The sequence below is a fragment of the Corvus kubaryi genome, unplaced genomic scaffold, assembly GCF_017639235.1.
Source record: "Corvus kubaryi isolate FWS band 111438036 unplaced genomic scaffold, C.kubaryi_AGA036_p1.0 37308, whole genome shotgun sequence".
Lineage (NCBI taxonomy): Eukaryota > Metazoa > Chordata > Aves > Passeriformes > Corvidae > Corvus > Corvus kubaryi.
Window position 1 is genome coordinate 21,196,382 of NW_024581096.1, and position 22,663 is coordinate 21,219,044.

Consider the following 22,663-nt stretch of genomic DNA (forward strand, 5'->3'; position numbering starts at 1 on the left):
TTCAGGTGATTTCACATCTTTTACTTTCAAGTGTTATTTGTGCTATACAAGCAGAACACAGCACCTAATAACCAGCCACAATTCCTGCCTCCTCATTTCTGCACTGGCTGTCTGACCACTTAACCTGCATTATCTCACTGTACGCCGAGCCGATGAACAGTGCTTATCTCCACACCTGCAGGCTGGGAAGAGAAGGCTTTCCAGAATGATGCTTCAGTGCTAGAACTCTCTTCTCCTGACAAAGATCCCACTTCAGTCACATTTCTCACTGAAGCTTTCAACTGTTCCTGAGCATTCATACTGTTGGCTGTATGTGCCACTGATGCAAACACTGTTTATTTGGCAACAGGATATCTAGGGACTGGAGTGACTGCACAGTGGGGCATTACGTGCACTTTCTGCAAGAGTTAATTGTGTCATTATTGATAATCACCATGCCATTGCCACAGTTTTCATTGGGGTTTCCCTATTAGTGACTGTATTAATATTTAAGCGATGTAAAGTGCACTGGTTTCTATCACCCACAGTAAAATCCTCTTGCAGCCCTGAACAGATTTTTTTCTTTAGTCTGGACCTAAGCTAGAAGCAGAGTATGATAGTGTGCTAAAAGTCAGTGGTTTTCCCTTCTCCAAATTGTAACAAATGAAATATAATTATCAAATATAATTGGCATGCCAAGACAGTTTTTGCAGAGTGCAACAATCCTAGTTTCCTACCTAAGTGCTTTCAATTTAATCTGAAAAGTTACTGACCTCATTTTTCTTTTGCAGCTCTACAGATACATCTAGACACATCTTAGCAGTCTAATCAGGTAGCACAGCTTTTAGAAGCACTGGCAGCATATTGCTATCCTGTGGCAGGTCATAATATCCTGCGGCTGATCAGCGGCATCATGCAGCGCTCTGCTTTCTTCTTTTTTCCCATGCCATAATCAAAAGATCAGCAGAATTGTAAATCTCTCCATTCCCAAGTTGTTCAGGGTTTTCCTCCCTTCCTCCACCTTCAGGTTTCTCACCATCTGCCCTTCAAAGCTGCTGCAGTGACTGAGGAGGGGGTGCAGCCTTGAGACCCTCTCTTGGCAAATTGAAGAGCACCCAGGATGGAGCTCTCAAGCACTTCCCAAAGTGCTCAGTTTAAGGCCAGTGTAGAAAGAGGCAGACCAGGAATCCTTTTCCCTCGGTTTCCACATATTTGGGCATCCCCCTCTTCATGTTCCCCAGCCTGTGACCAATAAACATATCTCTGAAAATAGTGTAAACCTGTTCATTAACCTAACAAAGCTGTACAAGGCCAGGTTAGGCAATACACTGAGAGTCTGATAATGTCAGACTGACAAAAAGGGGATCATGAGGAATAATCTGAGGATATTGGCTTGTGAAGAAGCTTGCTCAGGAGGATGGAGAAGGGAGACAAGGGGGGGGCCTTCTCACTCTTTGTAACTCCCTGACAGGAGGTTGGAGCCAGGTGGGGGTCAGGCTTTGCTCCCAGAGCACAAGGGACAGGATGAGAGGAAATGGCCTCAAGCTGCACCAGAGAAGATTTAGACTGGATATTGGGAAAAATTTCTTTGCAGAAAGGGTTGTCCAGCCCTGGCACAGCTGCCCAGGGCAGTGGAGGAGTCCCCACCCCTGGAGGGATTTAGAAGCTGTGTGGATGTGGCACTTGGGGACATGGGGCAGTGGCGGCTTTGGCAGTGCTGGGGGCAGGGTTGGAGACTTGATCCTGGAATTCTTTTTCAACCTAAACTATTCCATGATTCTGTGGTGGGGAGGGTTCAGAGAAGACCTTTGAGTTGACTGTGTAGCAAAGAGAATAAAACATTTGTATATTTTGAAGGAGGAAGCAAGATGAGAAGTAGGTTCACCATGACTGAGCAAGCAGGTGTTTTAGAACCTGGTGTTAGAAGTCACTTGAGGAGGGGGCAGACCTGAGGGGAAATAAAAGCTGACATTCCTTTGGAATAAGGGCGAAAGAGCCCAGGTCTTCCCCAATACAGCTACTGCTCCAATTCGGGACCAGCCCTGAAGAGGTGATTTTCTTTGGAACATCCCCATAGCCAGATTCATCCCTGTTCCTATAGCCAGCATCTGAAAGCAGGGTTGAGGAACACTTTCTTACATCGACAAGGTCAAGGTCACCAATCTGACTGTACTGTGTTAATCTTGTTCACATGAACAGCAAAAAATCCTAACATCTAACCTGACTTTTTAAATGTGATTCAGGGAGTTGCACTGACAGGCATTTTACTTGTCTTAACTGTACTGGCTCCTTGAATTTATGAATTTATTCTTCCGGAATTAAGGGACTGATGAAATTGTTTCTTGTTGGTGTTTGGCAACAATACTTTTTTTTTTTTTAAATGGTGCACCCACTTTCCACTTCCTTCCCTGCCATCCCTCAAAACAGAACTACACACAAAAATACGAAGCTTTAAAAAAGCAATTATTGCAGAGCCTTATCATCAACATTTGAAGAACAAAACATGATAACACACATTTGTTGTCCCCAGATCCCCAGGCTCCAGCAAGTTCATTTAGTGTGCATTGCTCTTCAGGGAGTCGTTTTTCACTGTTAATCACACTTTGTATACAGAAGATGCAATCTGGGAGATGGAAGCGGCTGCTCGTGGGGATGTGCTGGGATTCACAGCCTACCTTCCCGTTTGGGAGCAGCCTCCGAATCGTCACCCGGTCCAAATGCCACCCCGAGTTCAGCCCTCCACCATTGTGACCTATGCGAATCTTTTCAATAATGTCACCAATGTCCTCCAGCTACAGAAAAACAAAAAAACAAATAAACAAACACCACCAAACAACACCCAAACCAAACAAACAGGAAACAAAAACATGAAAAAAGGTGAAATATTATGGCAAGAACAACTGGTGACTTTTGAGACACCACTTCTTTAGCTTATTTCATATTTTGCCAAGCTGTTTGAAGTCCCAGGGGAGAAAATATTAGTGCTGATGTCAATTATGGAATCATAAAATAAAATCCTAGAATACTTTTTATTCAAAGGGACCATAAAGATCATCCAGTTCTGCCCTCCAGCCATGGGTAGGGACACCTTCCACTATCCCATGTTGCTCCAAGCCCTGTCCTTGAATACTTCCAGGGATGGGGCAGCCACAGCTTCTCTGGAAAACCTGTGCCAGGGCCTCACCACCCTCACAGTCAAGAATTCTTTCCCAATATCCCATCTAACCCTGCCCTCTGGCAGTTTAAAACCACTGGTTTTTTTCTGTCACTATCTGCCTATATAAAAAAATCCCTCACTCTCTTTACTTTCAGCCCCCTTAAGGCCCTGACAGGGGCTCTGAGGCCTCCCTGGAGCCTTCTCTTGTCCAGTTGAACATCCCCAGCTCTCCCAGCCTGGTTCCAGAGCAGAGGGGCTCCAGCCCTTGGAGGATGTCTGTGGCCTCCTCCGGAGCTATGCCCTAATTTGCATTTTAGCTAAAAGTTTTCCCTGCACTTCTGCTCCAAAATGGAGAGAACCTTGCTCTGCACAAATTGAGCGACACCATATGGAACAGGTCTGGTTGCACAGCAGCAATCTTGCATCTCAGGCTTCTCTGCATGAGTGGAAATGAAGGCAATTGTTTGGAAATTTCCCCTGTACTTGGCACCGGTGAGGCAGCTCCTTGAGTGCTGTGTCTAATTCTGGATCCGTCAGTTCAAGAACATTGAGGGGCTGGAGTGTGTCCAGGGAAGGGAACGGAGCTGGGAAGGGGCTGGAGCCCCAGGAGCGGCTGAGGGAGCTGGGAAAGGGGCTCAGGCTGGAGCAAAGGAGGCTCAGGGGGGACCTTGTGGCTCTGCACAAGTCCCTGACAGGAGGGGGCAGCCGGGGGGGTCGGGCTCTGCTCGCAGGGAACAGGGACAGGAGGAGAGGGAACGGCCTCAGGCTGTGCCAGGGAGGTTTACTTTGTACATTAGGAAGAAATTCTTCACAGAAAAGATGATTAGACACTGAAATGGGATGCCCAGGGAGGTGGTATAGCCACTGTCCCTGGAGGTATTCAAGGAACAACTGGACATGGCACTCGGTGCTCTGGTCTGGTGACAAGGCGGCGATTGGTCACAGGCTGGACTAGATGATCTCAGAGGTGTTTCCCAACCTAATTGATTCCATGATTCTATGAAATTGCAATGCAGCTGCATCTTAAATTGCTCTTTTTATATCCCTTTTCTTTTTAAACATGCGTGTACACTCTCTTAATGCTGGAATAATAACTTTGAGGTCAAAGTACTTTACAAACAGCCTGGCATTTTATATTATCTCTCCTGTTCTGCCACAGAATCCCAATGCCATTCTGAGAAAGTCAACAGGATGACTATCTTATGAAGTTGCTACTGAGTTTTTTATGCCTCATCTTATTATTTGAGTAATTTGTTACTAGTTCATTACTTTTAATTCACTTCCCTTTCAAAGGCTCGAACAGGAAAAATTGAAATTTGCTCCTAAGTATTAGTTTTTGGTTATTCCAGTGCAAACTTTTGTATGGCTAGCCTTCAAAAACCCAAGTCTGGCTTCAAACCTTTGCATGTAGAACACTGAGCTGTCCTTCTGTTCTTGGGGCCTTAGAGTCTTATTTTCTTGCAAAACATGAGAAAAAGGAGCATGTCAATTTGCATCACTGTAGACACTCCCTTCTCTCCCCAGCTGACAGAAGGGTCCCATACCAAAGCAAAAGCAGCAGTAGTTTTAGAAGGCACCATAAGTCAGTAAGACTGCACTACCCAAGGAACCCACACTCTGAACAAACTGGGTTTGACTCCATCAGCCTCGCTCCGACTTTAGGCAGCATAAGTTACACTGCAAAATAATGAAACGATCCAAACTCATTTCTAAAACTCACACACATGCACACAAGTATACATTAGGGAAAAATTATTTTTCCTCTTTTGTCCTGTCCAAATACTCATCTTTCAATGAGACTTCTAGTCAATACTTAGCAATAAAATGATGCTTGAGCAGTCAAGATCCATGTTAAAGAAGAAGTGGGCTTTACCCTGCTGTAGGCATCTCCAGCAAATCTTCACTTGGAAGCACAGTTAAGAGCAGTCTCTAATCCTTTGTGCCTCTTTTGCAAAATACAAAATGATAGAGGCAGGTAAAACCACAAAGCAAACAGACAATTCCCAGTTTGTGTTTTCTGAAACCTCCCAAATAGTTTTTAAGGTCTGTTGAACTCCAAATTATGGCTCTACACAAGCAGGTGAAAGAAAAATATATTTTGCTTTGTTCCCATCTCCTGGAGAAAGAGGAACTGGTGAAGTGAGAATGAAGTTTGGGGACAGGTTAATATGATGTTATAAATCTGTAGAACACACTGCATTTTCTCTCACTTAATCTAAGAAAAGTACTGATGTTTTAGATTCCACCAAAATTGAAATAAATCTTACGCAACAAAGACTTAACCAGAACACTCTGTGTAAGATTTATACCTGTGGATTAATGCAACCTCTATTATGAAAAATTGTGTGGAAACTCCACCAAAATAAGTCTTATTCTTTGTTTTAAAGGAATCACACAGGGGATTTATTTTATGATTCATGACATGTAATAACAATGTGGGCTGCAAGTATTTTAACTTGTAAAAAAATTGGTTTAAAATTTGTCTTCAATTACAAAAACAAACCAAACTCAAAACAGAGAGAAGTTGTAAGATGCTCTGTGAAGTCTGTGTTGGTGTTGCAGCCAGAAGAGGAAGGTAAGGGCATGAAGCAGCATCAACAGGATAAGCCAGAGCAGGTCTGCTTGTATTTTTTGCCTCTCACAAATTTTCAGCAATAAGAATATATTATGAATAGGAATTGCTTAATACTGTGGATGTAAATGAGCTCACTCTTTGATGTGCACTGGTTTACTTTTTGCATACAGTTGGGCAAAGGCTTCAGGAAATACTCAGTAAGGTCTTTCAAAAAGTTAGGCCCAGGTATTCAAAAATTACATTGTCTACAGGAAAGTAGTTTCAGTAGACAGGAATGGTTTCTCTTTCTGAAGAAGAAAGAGCATTATGCTTCTAAGTATTGCAAACTGCAAGAGAATAACAGAATGACAGAATATTCTGAGTTGGAAGGGACCCACAAGGATCATGGAGCCCAGCTCGTGGCCCTGTACAGACACCCCAACAATCCCACCCTGTGCATCCCTGGAAGTGTTGTCCGAACCCTCCTGGAGCTCTGGCAGCCTCGGGGCCATGCCCATTCCCTGGGGAGCCTGGGCAGTGCCCAGCACCCTCTGGGGGAAGAGCCCTTCCCTGATACACAACTTAAACCTCCCCTCCATGCTGTTTCCTCAAGTCCTGTCTGCTCATGGGAGTGAAGAGATCAGTGTCTGCCCCTCCTCTTCCCCTCACGAGGAAGTTGTAACAGCAACTCAGTCTCCAGCTCCCCCCTTCTCCAGCTGAACAGACCAACTGCCCTCAACTTCTCCACACACAGCTTCCCCTCAAGGCCCTTCACCATCCTTGTGGCCTCCTTTGGACACGCTCTAACATCTTAATGTCTTTTTTATATTGTGACACCCAAAAGTGCCCTCAGCACTCGAGGTGAGGCCACCCCAGCCCAGAGCAGAGCAGTGGTGACTGAGGTGGGTGAGACCAGTGAGGAGCAGAGCAGTGGTGACACATCCTGGTCGAGATTTCCACTCTCATTGTCATTCTGGAAACAACCTCTGGCCCCTCCCAAGCCTGGAAACACATCCTCAAACCAGTGGAGGTGAGAAGGAAGAAGGGGCAGGAGCTGACATGACCTTCCTCATTTGATAAAGGGCCAGCTGCATTTTGTGACCTCCCACATCTTTGAGAGACTCATCTCAGGCATTATAGCACTTCCTCTTGGTTAGATAAATCGGATGGTTTTACAGTACAAGAACACAGAGTACTGAGGGAGTCTGTTCCTTATCATTGCATGCTCCCCCCAATGCTCCCCATGCTTCAATCTTACCTCCACAATGAACTGATTCACTGAATTCCTTTCAAAATACATCCTTTGCTCTCTCTTGTTGAGGCACAGGGATTTTTGCTGAGTGCAAATCCCATCACTTCCATAAAGAACAATGAAGACATCTGCATCTGTGCCAGCTCCAAAAATATCACTGGTATACACCGTGATCTCGTAAGGAACAACTGGTTTAGGAAATGGCAGAAAACAGAAACAAGCCAAAAGGAGTTAGTAGCAGCATAGCAATGCTCCTAAGAAAAAAATTAATGAAACAAAAAATGAATTATAAATCTCAACAGTGGAAGAGGAGAGAGTAGGAATCACACACTTGTGGTCAGTTAAATTATCGAGTTGGTCAGTCCTATGAGAATCCAAAGGAATTTCCTTCAATAAGGAAGTTCCTTTCCTTTATAAGGCAAATTGGCCTTGATCTGTGTTCATGTAATGAGATTTTAAGTTAATCACGCAACACTCAAGTATACCTGCCATCCAAAGTTACTGAAACAAGATTTACTTCATCAGCTCAAGAGTCAAAGCAAAACATGAATTCACAAATTTTTGAGCAGTAAGGAAGATGGATGAAGTTGAGACAACTGGCGGCAGTGAAAAATATTCAAGACAGTCTTATTGATAAAAAAGTCCTAATATTTCCATTACTAAACATATGACAAAAATCCATCATAAGGAAGTTAATAATTCCTCTGTTCTATTTTTCACTTAGTACCACCTCACCCTGAAACACTGAGGCAAACAGGTTAAATTCCAACCCAGACCCATGGTGAATGCAGAACAGTAATGATCAAGACCATAAATACTCCCCTATCTTATTCCTGTGGTTTCTTCAGAATGTACCATGACCCGAAAAACCGATGCGTCCTTTTGTTCTATTCTATCTTCACAGCTTCTTCAGTCCTGAGTCCTGCTGGAGTATGACTCAGACTTGCTCAGGAGTAAGGCTGACCCAGGAATGTGGGAACAGGGGCTCTGTTCCTGGCTCTGCTATGGATTTGCTGAATATATCCCCAGTTTTCAAGGTGAGATGATGCTTAGCTCACAGAGTAAGAAACATGGGTTCAGATGCCTGCACATCAGACAGGTGTGTATATCTCCAGATGTAATCATTAAAGTCAGTACAGTCTGAAGAAACACTCTGTCAAGGAATTAAGGCATCTTCATGGAGGTTGGCCGAACCACTCCCCAAATCCCACCTCTGAATGACCAAATAACCATGATGGCAGATCAGACACCCCACTGTAATGAGAACATGTGATGTCAGGTATGCTATCTGGCAAACTGAATCCTGTCCCAAACTCCTTTAAATCCTTTCTGAAAGGAAAGGCTTGGGCATCACTGAACAGCTGCAGGGACTTCTCCTGCCTCAGGAAGACACTATCCCTCAGTGTCAGTACCCATAAGCACAGCCTTCACCACCAGGATTCTGCCACTGCCACGATATGCCCCAGCCATTCCTCTCCCTACCACCCCTAAAAAACTTCCATCCTTTCCCATCCCTCACTACAATCTTCTCATCTGCTTGTCCTTCTCACCCTCCTACTCTGCCACGACTTCAGTCATTTTTGCTCTTTACGTTACAGCAGTTCTCTCTGTGTTTCAGATTCAGCATCTCTGTTAGGGTAGGGAAAAGGCTCCCAGCACCCTCTCTATTACTATTGGAGTAACTGACTATGCATACAAGAGACTAATCATTCATTAAAAGCTCAAGCTCTCTAAATACGTCTCTCAGGAGGACACAGATGAAGAAGTTTTCTTCTACAGAGGGTCAGCCTGGAGGTACTCAATATTCTTTCTGCCCAACCCAGTGAAATCTGCTCTGCTGTGCTGCAAGTAAACTGGAGTAGTTTCTCCAGATTGTAAGAAGAGGGGGGAAAAAATCCTGGAGACCAAAAATCACACACTATGCGTTATGAATTAAAAATTATCCTCCCTGCTGAAGGCCGTAGCACTTGCTCTTGTTGCTTGAATATTAACATCAGCTTAGAACTGAATCAGCAGAGCAGCGCCCTAACAAGGTCACCAGCAGCACAACTTTCAGCTGTCAGACGCCCATTTCATTTACATGGCACTTTTAAAGCTGTATCCCCACAGGGATGATTTTAATTGGACTGTGGATGACATGTTTTCATTGTGAAACAGTTCTGGCACAAGTCATCATAAAACAAATCAAGCTGGTTTAGTTACCTCTGGCAAACTGAAACCCACAGGTTAATTGTTAGGAAACCAGAATGTAGTAAACAGCACAGTGGGGATGGTTCAAATGGTGAAAAACCCTAAGCTGACAGCGAGCCTGGTGCAAACTCTTTACCAGAGAGGCCTGACTGCTTCCAGAGGCTAGGTGTGGACTGCTGACAAAAATCAGGTTAACACGAGCTATGTACTCAAAGGCACAACATGCCAGAAACTCCTACATCACTAAAATATTCAGAGGTATTAATAAATTATACAGTCAACATCTGCATCAAAATATATATTGATTGGGATAACATGGAAAAAAGAGATGAGAAGCACGTACTGAGTCTCTGGGTTGTATTCACTCCTGTAAAAGGTATCACTGCACCTATTACTCAATTTATGTTGTCAGACACAAAGACATGGAATACTGCATCCAGCTCTGGCATCCCCAGCCTAAAGAGGACATGGAGTTGCTGGAGTGAGTCCAGAGGAAGCCAAAAAATCTGCAAGGGGTGTAGCATCTCTACTCTGGGCACAGGCTGGGAGACCTGGGGGTGCTCACCTAGAAAAGGTTGCAGGGAGAGCTCAGAGCCCCTGGCTCTGCCTAAAGGGGCTCCAGGAGAGCTGCAGAGGGACTTGGGATGAGACATGGAGGGACAAGACACAGGGAATGGCTTCCCACTGCCAGAGGGCAGGGATGGATGGGATATTGGGAAGGAACTGCTGTCTGTGAGGGTGGGCAGGCCCTGGCACAGGGTGCCCAGAGCAGCTGTGGCTGCCCCTGGATCCCTGGCAGTGTCCAAGGCCAGGTTGGACAGGGCTTGGAGCAGCCTGGGATAGTGGAAGGTGTCCCTGCCCATGGCAGGGGGTGGAACTGGATGAGCTTTAAGGTCTCTTTCACTTCTGTGAACCTACTACTATTTCTTCTATTTGACTGACAAAAACACATGAGGGAGCAAAGAGAATCCTTTCTTCTGCTCCAGATAGTTCGGGTAAAGAAGGTTAGATGTGAGAAATAAAAATACCTTGGTCAAAGAATGGGTGAAGCACAAAGACATGACAGTGGCAGATCCTCAGAGAAGAAATTATTTCAGCTTAGAGACTGCAGGATACAGGGACCTGGATGTGGGAGGGACCTTTAACATGAACCACTGTGCTCGCAGTAAAAAAGAAGGAGGCAAAACAGCCTGTATGGTTATTCCCACAACTACTTGTGAAGAAGGAAACCGTGGCAGAAGAAGGGAGTTTGGGCAGCTCTAAATTTTGATATCTAAATAAGGAACTGCAGACAGTAAGGCTTTTGATACTTTTAATGCATACATGGGGAATAAGGTGAGAGGGGAGGCAGCTTTTGTGTGAAATTTTTTAGCTCTTCTTACGAATGACCAAGGAGGAACCTGTCAGGAAATCAACTCCCAGGTGTCAGACCTCATCCCTCATCATTGTGGCATCCAACCCAACCTAAGGAAGAAGTGGTTCTGGCAGTACCCTAATGGTGGGCAGAATTTATCAACCACTTGAAATGAAGCAGATCAGAGAGGGACAATCCAATAAAGTCCATGAGCCTGTACTCTGCACACAGTCAAAGACACTTAGGAGAGGGGAGCATGAAAAGGGAGAAGGCTACAAAATAAGAAAAATATTTATTTCAAGAAAACCGTGTTATCTGATCCTCAGTATCCTGCAAACAGGAAAAGAAGCTGCCAGAACTGAAGAGTTTGAGTTGCTATTGCAGACTTGAAAATTATAAACTTGTACTCAGAACGAGCTAAGTTGGGGTAATGTTTACCCAAAACATTAATTCAGATGGGAGTGAAGAGTAAGGAAAAATTGGAGAACACTAAAAGAGGCAGACTGGTACAACACTTTTAGAAAAGAACCACAATAAAGAAACTCTGGAAGAGGGTCTTTCAGCAAGAGATGGGTGTGCAATGCCAAAGTCACTGGAAGAACTAAGACTTGGAAGCAAGACCAGACTGTCTCCTTTGACAACAGAAATGGCAATATTCGAATGGAACAAGATCAAAGGGAAACTGGAGACGAGGAAGACAGCTTGGAATGAGCAGAGGACTTGGAGAGGATGGGGAAATAGGAAGAAAAAGACAGTCATCCCCAGCCACATGACTTCTAATGATTCTCTGATTTGGCAAATGCAGGAAATGTTAATCTAGAGCACCCAGAGGAACCTTCTGGTAGTAATTGGAATAGCTGGCATGTGATCTACTTATAAATTTTCCAAAGCCAGTTCAAGGGACAGGAGAAATCTATAAAACAGCATGAAATAGTGAGATTTTATCTTCTGCAATGATGGGTGTATCCTGGGGAAATGGCATTCTGCTCACATGGGATGTACTCTACTGTCTGCAGTTCTGCAGGGAAGATAATTCTCTCAATGGCTCCATCATCCTCTGATTTATCCAGCCAGCGGCCACAAGGGAATTTGAGGCACTGTCCCAGGGATGGGGCATCAATCTCCACCCATTCCAGAAACCAGCCAGTTGAATTACCTGTGGTGGAGAGATAACAGTGAATAACCCACGAAGCCTTTACAGACAACAGCAAATGAATCACTGCATGCCAGACCTCTGAGAAATAAATCTTTCTGTCTTTTGCCAAAGAGAATATAGAATATATGACATAAAGATCATTGGATGCAATTGCCCAGGATTGAGCTAAAAAGCTTTATAATTCTATAAGCGTCAGGCTAAAGATGTGTGCGTGGAAATGCCAATTACTGCATCGCTTTTATCAGTTGGCCTCTGTAATAATACAGAGCAGTTATCAACAAACCTGTCCCTTAATGCCCCACAGGGGAAGAGATCCATGCATACCTGCACTGCCTCCGTTGCTTTTAGGCAGGATTCTGCCTAAAAAGCAGTCAAAACACCACCAAAAACTTAATAAAGATATGAGGCAAGTCTGTGGGTGCCATGCAATAAAAACAAATACGGGGTTTGGTGATATCTGTGACATCTCTCTAAAGATGTGGCTGTAGAACTATAGAGACTCTTGTAGAGGGAGAGGGTGCAAAGCTACCTGCAAGCTGGCACCACTGAGCTCATAATGTCACATGGGAATGGAGTTAGCAGCAAAGACAGTAGCAGCAACAGCCAAAGTGACAGCAAGGATATGTCACCAAAAGGTAAATTAAGTCTGGGGTCTTGGAGGCAGGTTATTTTATACAGCAATGCACCCAGTGCACTAGAAACACTGCATTACAAAGCAGATTATCTTACCTGTATTGTCATGGCCTATCTTGATTTTTTTCAGGTCTCCAATATCCACAGATTCCACTGTAAACTCATCTACCTTCCCACGCTCAAATTTGTTCTTGTTAATCTTTGAGGCCTTTAGGCTGACTATCCCTGTTGTGGCGATGCAAAAGGACATTGTTCAGCATGTGAAACAAATCCTCTGGGAATGTCAATAGTGGAACGAGGGAAGTGGCTAAAATGCAAAAACTGGCTTTTCATCTCAAGATCTGAGCTTTGTCCCTCCCTCTGAGCCCAAGTCTGTATCAACACCCAAAATATACAGAATTTCTCCCTTGAATTATCCTCTGGCAGTGCAACGGCGATGATGTTGTCATGCTGTGCTCCCAGCTAAAGAAATCGGTGCTACCCATCAGTTCCCTGTCACTCTCACAGGCATCCCAGACACTGCACACACGTCTCAGCTGCTTCCAAGAGGATTTGCTCATCAGCTGATTAAATACTTCTGGGCCACTCAAAGAGGCAGAGGAGGGTTGGGTTTCAGGAGCATGCTGATTCACTGCTGAGGAAAGCAAATCATCCACTGTATTCACTACTCAATAATGTAGTCCCAGTCAACTGTGCTGTTTCTATAATTGAAATTAAAACCTTTAGACCAGCAGCTGGTGCAAATCAGCATCGCAAAGTTTGGCAGTGATTTACAGCAGCTGGTGCCATGCTCCAAGTTACCAAGATGTGTGGACCGACTGCGAGAACATGAAGTTGTACTAAAAGGAGTGAGAAATGGGTATTGAGGAAATGACAAGAAACCATGACCTGTCTTTTCAGGTATCAAACAGGGAGTTGTTATCCTGTTCCATCATTTGAAGCCATACCTGTATCGTCTTTACTTCCATAGAGTGTGATGAAGACATTGGCATCTGTCCCAGCATTCTTCTTGTCCCCAGTTTTCACTTTCACTGTGTATGTCGTTGATTTAGCTGCCAGATAAAATATCTTAATTTTAGAGTGTAAAGACCAGGAGTTTACTTTTCCTTACATAAATGTGTGCTTGGTCTGAGTTTTGTTTTGACTGATCACAGCCATGCTGTAATCTCTAATTCCTGTCCTATGCTGTGGTAGCCCTTGAGGTGAGCTGGGCTATCTGATTGCAGAATCTTCTACTGCTCCAGTCACTCAGCATATTGCCTGCATATCTACAGATAAGAAATGTGCTGAATCCTTCCCATTTGCTTCCTGGGAACCTCTAACCCTCCTCAAAGCTGCCTCTGACTATAATATTTCATTTTAAAAAAATCTGCATGCCTCCCCTTTATTTCATTAGCATCAAATAATATATGTGCATATAACACATACCAGAAGTTGTGTACGCTGACATATACAGTTCATATTCACAAACAGACCTTTCAGAACAGCATCAATAGGGAGGTTTCTACTGCACCATGGTCTAGAAAGTGCAGTAAACTCATAAAAAAGGTGGAAAAGTCTAATATGGTCTTCACTAAGCTGCTGTAACCTCAAGATTTCCAAAATGGAATATTTCCTCCCTAGTTAGACATATCTTTCCAAGATGCTGGTCAACCAGCACATCCTTCTGAACCAAAGGGATAAACACTTCGTGGAGTTTTTTTGATTACACAGCTTTTGGGAATTATTCATATATTTAAAAGCATCTGAGGGGGAAATAGGGGAGAATTTAAAACCTTTCACTGGCTATGAAACCAGTGGAAGTGTTTGGCACTCAGCACCTTGCAGGATTGGACCAAGGAGTGTGTCTCTGCTCTGTGGTTACCATGCAAAATTATTTACAAGTGAGGCAAAGTTATTTTGGAGGAAGCAAGCATCAAGATGGAAAGTGAGATAAATTTAGGTCCCTTCCCTTTCTCTGGGTGTGTTTTCTCTCTGCTCAGTTTCATGTTGGAATGTTTAACCATTCCATGTTTAACCAGTCCATGATGTGAAGTGAATGAGATTTTTTCCTTAGCTATTAGCCACCAATATACATTTCAGTTCAAAAATGATGACTGAACACGTTACCCATCTTCCTAGCTTTGTCACTTTGGGTCCAATCTTGCAAGATGATTAAATCGACTAAAAATGAGGAAGGTCCACTCGGAGTCTGACACACACTTGACACTTCACTCAGATCTGAAATTTTCATTTTGGGGCAAAGTTACTCACAACTCAATGAGTAACTGCTACTGATAACTGCTAATGCCCTCAACAGCACTAACAACTTGGTTCCTTTCCAACCCCACACTGGAAGAAATACAAGGCCAACATATATATTCCACCTTTCTGTTCCAGGCCCAAAGTTGCAGGAGACTGGCTGTCATTTTCTGAATCTTTCTTTACAAATGCTTCATCCACTGGGACCAGCTCCCTGGCAATCTGACCGTCATCTTCCTCGACTGCCAACCACCTCTGGCATGGAAAATAATACCTACAAAATGACAGCAGCACCCGACGCTTACACAGGACTTCACAGGCTTTAATAACATAAAAAAGCACAGATCAGAGGCTACTTGAAGAAAAAAATAAAACAACAAGATTACTCAAAGCTGAGCAATACATCTGTTTTCATCCTTGAGATCTGGTGTTTTTGGGAACTAAATCCATAAATAGGTTAGGGAGCACATACTACAAAGCGCTGTTTCTGGGCTGCCAGCCCCACATGATTGATTCATTTTAATTTCACTCCCAGAAAAAGTTTAGTAACTTGAAGGAACCTCCAGTCTCCCAGGCATTTTATGTTTATGCAGACTGGACCCATCTTGTCCTTATGAGTGGTCCCATCCATCAGAGCATTGTGCAACTTTTAAGCGTGTGATTTCCAGCATGTTCCAGCTCAAAGGCAAGCCTGTATTTCAGGTTTAGATCCAGCTGTCTGTGGAAATCACGAGAGTTTGCTTAGATCAGAATTTTCTTTTGGCCCAGACATTTACATTAAGTACAAAAGGCAAACAAAATGTGAGCTCAGAGTCTTCCAAAGTGGGGCCTAGAAAGGAAATGTTTGAGTGCAGCCTCTGCTCCAGGAGGGAGAGATGAGTCCCTCCCTGGAGAAACAGAAAAAAGCTGAGGTTTCCTTTCAAACACTGCTGATTCTCAAGTCACAAAGGTGCTGGGACTGCAAAACCCCCCCACAGGTACCCCAGAATGGTCCCATGCTCTGTATCATGGCACAGTGACCACAAGGCTCACAAAGGATGCCCATTCCCTGTAAGCTGGTGAGGAGCTGCAGTGATGCCCTTCTGCATCTCCTCTGCCTCCCCACGCCTCTGCAGGCTCCTGAGAACGTGGCCCCTTTTCTGACCACAAGAAAAGGGCGCAACAGGCTCCTCACGTGGTGCTCTCTTTGAGGTCAATAATCTCTACCCTCTCCAGGAACCAGCTGGGCCTAGAACCAGAATTATCGTGGCGGATTCGCAGCTTCTTCAACTCTCCCAGGTCAATGGCTTTGATGGTGAACACATCTACCTGCACAGGAGGCAAGAGGCAAATGACTGTGTTTCCAAGAAAAAAGGAAAGAAAGGCAGTAAATGGCCAAGGGTAATATTTTTCCCCATTAAAAAATAGCTATTTGTAGGTTCTCTTTGTACTCTTTGTGTGGGTGTACAAAAATAGCGACAGAGTTGCGAGGTCTCCCATTAACACTCATGTTTGTCTCCTACAAGGCAGTAACAGCCTTGGAGCTGCCTACCCCTTCACTCCTTTCTTTACCTCATCCCAGTTTCAGATTCCTATAGTTTTTCTCTCTGCTAGATATCATTCCTTTCAGGCTTAGTATTTTCCCACAGACTGAATCTGGAACTGGACAAAAACATGTTGACTCCATGGAAATTCTCCTGCACACCTCTATGTGGAATCTTAGAATATCCAGAGTTGGAAGGGATCCACAAGAATCACGGAGTCCAACTCGGCTCTGCATGGGACAGCCCCAAAATACAGCCCATATGCTTTATTTCAAATATTTCAGAATTTCTTCCTTTTGTCATTTACCACAACCAAGAAGATAATTTATTAACTGTGTTAGTGTGACAGGATGGTCCTTGTTATCATAACAGTTTAAACATCTTAATGTGATTAATATGTTGGTAGACTTTGGGTTTGTACTCCCAAGAGTAAGGAGCATTACATTTGCAGCTTGGAGCTCTTCCCACTGAATGAAGAACCATGTGCAGGTTGGAGTTTCACCAGTGCCAAGCTCATAAATCACAGCTAACAGCTTATTTAACAAACTTAGGCTCTTTTTTTTTTGTGGTTGCAAGTTTTCCACAGCTGCTTTTTGCTTCTATAATTTTTTGTTCTTCAAAATTATTCCTTGGAAAACTCCTGGCTATAACAGTAGCTTGTTAATTGTTCATAATGTTTTTATAGCAAATACTCAACATACAAGAGATGATCTTTAATTGGATTGGATTATAATGTAATTACAGCACACTGTGTAATACTGCTTTTATTCCCTGGCTTGTTGGCTAGAACATTTAGAATAGTATTTGCATCTAAATATGTACATACTTGAACTGCCCCACAAATACCCTCCAATATTAATTTAAAGTTTGTAAGCTTTAAGTATTCCTGAAAAGAAGCATTACTACCAGAATGTTTACAGGAAGTAGATGCAGAAGGTGATTCCAACACAGAAGTGTTGTTCAGCTTATCATTCAAATGAATCTCCCCTGGAAAATGTTTTGAGGCATTTTGCTTTATATAATGTATTTCAGAAGTAAAACACATTTGAAAGAAGTGAGAAGAGACTGTATTGAATGGCCAGCAAGTCAACCGAGAGAACCCTGCCAGCCTTCTTCTCGCTTGAGTGAGTGGAGTTCATGCATTACCTGTCCTTTCTCAAACTTGTTGAGGTTATTTGACCTTTTCAGTTGGCGCTCACCCGTGTCTCCTCTTTCCATGCCATAGATGCTCAAGAAGACATTAGCATCCGTCCCAGCCCCCCACACAGTCCCAGTGAGAACGTGGACTTCATATGTATTTTCTGCAAGTGAAATTGCAAAGGCAGGTCAGAAGGACCCCAGAACTGGCCGTGTTTCATTGAATCCGTGTCTCACTGTGAAAGTGTGTAACCCCTGAAATGCCAGCACAGAAAGAGTTTGCCTGGAGTTTGTTGGCATCTATCTTAAAACATGAGGAAATCTGTCTTCCATCAGCCCATCTCCTTGGCCATAACAACAGTTACATCTTGCTAAACTCTCAGCCACAGTGGTAACCTCTGGGACTCTTGATCCAAGTGCCCCAGACGACCTTTGGTGAACCCTATAGAAGTCCTTTAGTATATACTGATTTCAGGCTGTCCCCTCTATGTTCTGCCTTAGTTTACCCGCCATCCTCTTCCTCCCTAACTTGATCCACCACAGCATGGGGTAAGATACAGTCCATGCCTGGGGCAACGGTGTGGTTGTGGGGGATAAATGGTCCTGCCAAGCAGCGCAGTGTGGTTATCATCCTTTGTGCAGAGGCAGGATACACACATACACACACACGTTCCCTCTGGTATTTACCCTCCAGGTCAGATTCTCCATCAGGCACCAGCTCCACCACGAGCTCCTTATCCCCTTCATCCTTAGCCAGCCAGCGATGTGCCACAAAGGTGTAGACATCCATCCCTCCTTCTGCCTTGGTGTCTTCCTCTTCCTCCTCATCAGACTTCTTTTTCTTCTTCTTTTTGTCAGACTCCTTTGCTTTCCCCGACAGGCGCTTCAACGTGACACTTTCCAGGAACCAGCCATCCCCAATGCCTGTCCCGTCGTGGCCTATCCGAATCTTATAAATCTTGCCAACGTCTGCAGCCTCTCTCTGCCACCAAGGGAAAGTCAGCACCCAGGGGGATAGAAGACAACCTTAATTTCATAAAGCGCATTCTCAAAAATGAGGAGCACGATCCTCTATCACACAAAATATCTGAGCAAGGATAAGAACAATTTCTTAATGCAAGTTTACCTTTATTTTTTCCTTTCTGCTTTACTATTTCATACTTTCCATTACCAAATCTCATCGGAATGCACTGAGCTGAAGACATTCAGAGCAGCCGTGGTGAGGAGAGGATCTAAATCTGTGTTTATTTGGCTCCCTACTTCCTCACTCCTCTCCTTACCTGTATTGTCTCTGTGCTGTCACTAAAGATGATATGATATGATAATACCACACCAGGTTTTTACAGATTCTCAGTGCATGAGGTATCTTGAAAATTAATAATAAGATGCCTTTCATACTCAGCACAGGATATGAACCCAGCAAGAAGCAATAATGGTGCAGTGAAAAGGCAGTTAACTCATATAACCTGATCTCTGTCTCAGACCATGGGTTTGGAGGGCCCTTCTCCTTCCTTCTCAACTGGAAAATTAGAGAAGTATTTTCTCACTTTGCTGATGTACAGAGAGGATGCAATCATTAGTGGTTACAGTGCTTCAGTGGCAGACGGCTGATCAGTAAGAAGATTTACATCCCTCTAGTCATCACAGCAGACAAATACCTTCTTGGTTTAGATTATCTGTCCAGATTACTACGTAATGAAGTTGGATAGAAGACTTTACTCCACATGATCCTTCAACAACCCATGACTTGTTCTTGATGATTGCTTATGCTGTTATGCAGTGTTTATGTTATAAAACTCGCAAACACATGCTTCAGGCTGAAATCTGGAACCTGGCATGTAAGGTTTTAGTTTAGAAGTGTTTTGTAGATTAAAACAAAATCAATTGCACACAAGATGCTTATCAGAAAACTGAAATTGATCCCACTGTCCTGACATAAAGAATGTATCTTTCCTTACACGGCTTTACCCTTAGATTTGCTATAATCATCCTGCATGCCTTGTTCATGACTGATGGCATTTCCTATTATCATGTAGCCCACAGAATCTTATTTTTGCCCACGTTCTTTTTGTAAATATTCATATAGTGAAAGAGATAGAGGATCTGTTTATTAATGCTCCAGATCTTCTGCCTTGTGTGCTTATAAAAAAATCACAGAAATGGGCATAATTTTCAAATCTGGCAATAAATATCAGGGAGAGGATATAAGCACAGCTATGTAAACAGAACACTGTACATATGGCTTTATTATAAATCTGATATTGGCTAATAGATCTTACTCATAAATTTTATAAAGCTTATTTCCTTTAAAATTGGAGAAACCTAATCTTAAAATTATAGAAGGTTTTTAAAAAGCAAACATTTATAAGGCACTAGTCATTTCAAATCCCCAAAAACTCATTAAAAATGGATAAACATCAGTAACTCCATTCAGTAAAGCAAGAAAATGAGGCAGGAGGAGGTGAACTCATCTCAAAAATACGCATTACAAAACTAGTAAAGCTGTGGATAAAGGCACCTCCATTTGGCCACTGACAGCAGGAAGGATATCCTAGTCTTGATGATTCAGGGGAGCTTCAGCAATTACCTTCAAGCTTAACTGTGCTGAGATGGATCCACCCTCTGTGGGACTGCAAATTCATAAGGCACTGCTGTGCCAAGCCTTGTACTGTGAGCACATATGACAGATGTGCCTTAAATCCTGCTTCCATCTGGACTCTCTGCTTCACTGTCCAGATGTTGGTCTCTCCTTCAGTACAGGAGGATGTGGCTCTGATGTGTCCTGACAGAGCATCCTGTCTTTGCTCTGATCCCACATCAGGGCAAGTGCAAAGACCATTCATTTCTCCCAAACCATGGATTCTCTGGACAGAAACTCCAAGCTCACAAGGCAGAAAAGAACATTGGTCCAAAAGGGTGACGATGCCCGACCATGTCGTGGTCCACACCTGCTGCTCGGCCTCATCAGCCCAGGACCTCTTGCTGGATTATCCAAGTCCTGGCTCACTCCCTTGAGTTACGTCGGAGGTTTCTCACCCCTCCAAACACTCTCTTTACTGCTGGGCTGCTCAGAAAGAGGTGTGGGCTCTGCAGTATAAACCTGACTTCTGACCATCCTGGTACCTGGAGGACTGTGCTGTGCACCTCGAGCACCAGGACTGTGCAGTGCCCACTGGAACAGCGCTACAGGCACTGTAAAATCCATGGGGCATTCACACATTCACAGGAATTACAGCTGCAAACCTTCGCAGGGCTGACATCAGTACCCGTAGTTAATGGTGTGTGTGACCACGGGCAAACCTGGGATTCCCTATATTTTTATACAAGTGTGGGGTTTTTTTCCCCAGCTACACAATGAGAATTGGCAATAACATGTGGTCAGGCCCAAAGTTTAAAGCCTTCTGAGATCCTTTTGAAAGTAAATATAAACAAATACTGCTATTAGATCATAAATTTCAATGACAGCTTTGCTAACAGCCCCTCAGAAGATGAAAGTCCCTCCACAAAACACAAAACCCCATAAAAGAAATAAAAAGCCTTCCAAAACTATGGGTAGAGGACAGTAGATACCGCCAGACCTGCAATTTTCTTGAAAAGTCTTTTTTTTTTTTGTATCGTTGGGCCAATTATTCTATTGATGTCTCAGCTTTGGCTGATCATTTCTTTCCCCTCTTAGAAGTGTCAGTGACTGCCTTCATCATACCTTGAAGATATCTGTGGCTCCCCTTTCAAAGTTGTTGGATCTGTTTTCTAAGATGATCAATTCCGTTTTGCCAGTCTCACCATAAATCTGCATGAAGACTTTGGCATTGGTGCCTGCGGCTCGCACGTCTCCAGTAACTACAGACACCTCATAGTTTATCACTAGTCCAAAAATAAAGCAATTAAATCAGCAGAGAAACTCAGATAACAACATTCCCGGGGGCTCAGGTTCGAAATTAAATTAACTTGTCTTAACAAATGTCCACGTAGCCGACCATTTGCCCTTATCCAATCTAAATGTGAGATAACAGAACTCTTCACTGAGGACTAACCTAATAGTTTTCCTTTTACAAGTAGTAAGCCAGTGTCAGAGGGGTGCAAAACAGAGCCTTAAAAGGGAATTTTGTTTCCGTACTAACTATAGAGTGGTTGAATGGTCTCCTTAGTACAGTACGAGGGAGGGAGTTACAGAGAGCAGGGGAAAAACACAGCATTCTTTCTCAGGATCTGACGGCAAATTTTAACTGTAGCCTTAGAAGAAAATGGGTCTACTGATAAAAGTCAAGTGGCCAGTAGGGATTTGGCACTTATTTATCAAAAAGCTTCTCCCTTCCAGGAAACGGGGTAATAAAGACAGGATGGGACATGTGCCTGTGCATGAAGAGAAAAAAGGACTGGGGCAGACAAATGTAGAAAAAAGCAGAACCCTCTGATATTGCAGTGAGGAAGTACATTGTCTTGTGCTGTGCTGTGCTGCCCAGGATGTAAATTTTTCATATGGTCTCAGGAAATGGAGATGAAAATCTCTGTAATGTTTTCCCAACCCCTTTAAAAAACATGAGGAGAATATTTTACTTTCCTCACCAATATAAGCTCATAGCGATGGTGACTTTTGGTTGTAGTGCCTAACACAGTGGTGACCTTGTCCTCAAGAACAGGAGCAATACATATTTAGCCCTAGCTAAACACAGCACATGTTCTCTTACACTTCTCAGTAGGCAAAATCTCACTTGGGTAGACCTCCACCTCCACCCTGCCATCAGCCTCATCCTTGTCAAGCCATCGGTTGCAGGGGAACATGTACTGCCTTCCCTGGACTGGAACTGTGATCTGGACACTGGCCAGGAACCAGCCGGACCGGAGACCCACATTATCGTGCCCAATCAGTATTCGGTTGATCTTTGAAAAAAGCAAACAAAAACCCAGAGGGCAGGGAAAAAAACGCAACACAACAGAATTTGCTTAATGTCTAACAATCTTCTTACCCTGGCACTGTGTTCTTCCACTGTGTTCATGTAAATAATCTATATGTGTATTTAACTATAGACTTAAAACACTCCTCACATGCCAGCATGCACAATAGATTACTGGTGTAAAACCTATGTAAAATTTGTCTCCTAATATCCAATGTAAAGATGAAAGGTTCTTTCATCACATTCAATATTGAGTGTTATTTTGATTCTGAATTCAGACACTTGCACAAAGTATAGAGCCACCTGCAATTAATTCTTACCTTTCCAATATCCATCATATCTAGGGTAAACTCATCCACTCGACCACGTTCAAAATAATTGCCTAGATCATTATCAGAGACTAAGAGAGGCTCTTTGCTGGAGTCTGCTTTTTCACCATAGAGTTTGATGAAAACCCTGGAATCTGAGCTGGCACCAGGGATATCTCCCGTCTTCACGCTGATGTGATAACTGACATCTGGAGTAAGATCAATGTACAAAACACAGACATGTGAGTGGCATTTCCAGTGCCCAGCCAAGCAATTGGCTTCAA

The 22,663-nt window shown here is 43.5% G+C and overlaps 1 protein-coding gene across 2 annotated transcripts in view; it reads right to left on the reverse strand.

Moving 5' to 3' along the window:
• The window catches only part of LOXHD1 (lipoxygenase homology PLAT domains 1), a 122,448-nt gene that overhangs the window by 56,187 nt on the left and 43,598 nt on the right, over window positions 1-22,663 (reverse strand). The window contains exons 14-25 of one of the 2 annotated variants that reach the window (XM_042028789.1): window positions 22,392-22,588; window positions 21,865-22,057; window positions 20,880-21,040; window positions 17,864-18,158; window positions 17,186-17,340; window positions 15,691-15,824; window positions 14,642-14,790; window positions 13,223-13,327; window positions 12,372-12,500; window positions 11,478-11,642; window positions 6,949-7,130; window positions 2,655-2,771 (exon numbers count right to left, since the gene is read on the reverse strand). In XM_042028789.1, coding sequence (XP_041884723.1) covers window positions 2,655-2,771; window positions 6,949-7,130; window positions 11,478-11,642; window positions 12,372-12,500; window positions 13,223-13,327; window positions 14,642-14,790; window positions 15,691-15,824; window positions 17,186-17,340; window positions 17,864-18,158; window positions 20,880-21,040; window positions 21,865-22,057; window positions 22,392-22,588 — 1,982 coding nt within the window. Of the gene's footprint in view, window positions 1-2,654; window positions 2,772-6,948; window positions 7,131-11,477; window positions 11,643-12,371; window positions 12,501-13,222; window positions 13,328-14,641; window positions 14,791-15,690; window positions 15,825-17,185; window positions 17,341-17,863; window positions 18,159-20,879; window positions 21,041-21,864; window positions 22,058-22,391; window positions 22,589-22,663 lie in introns of those variants that run through there. The other variant, XM_042028788.1, reaches the window with a different exon arrangement.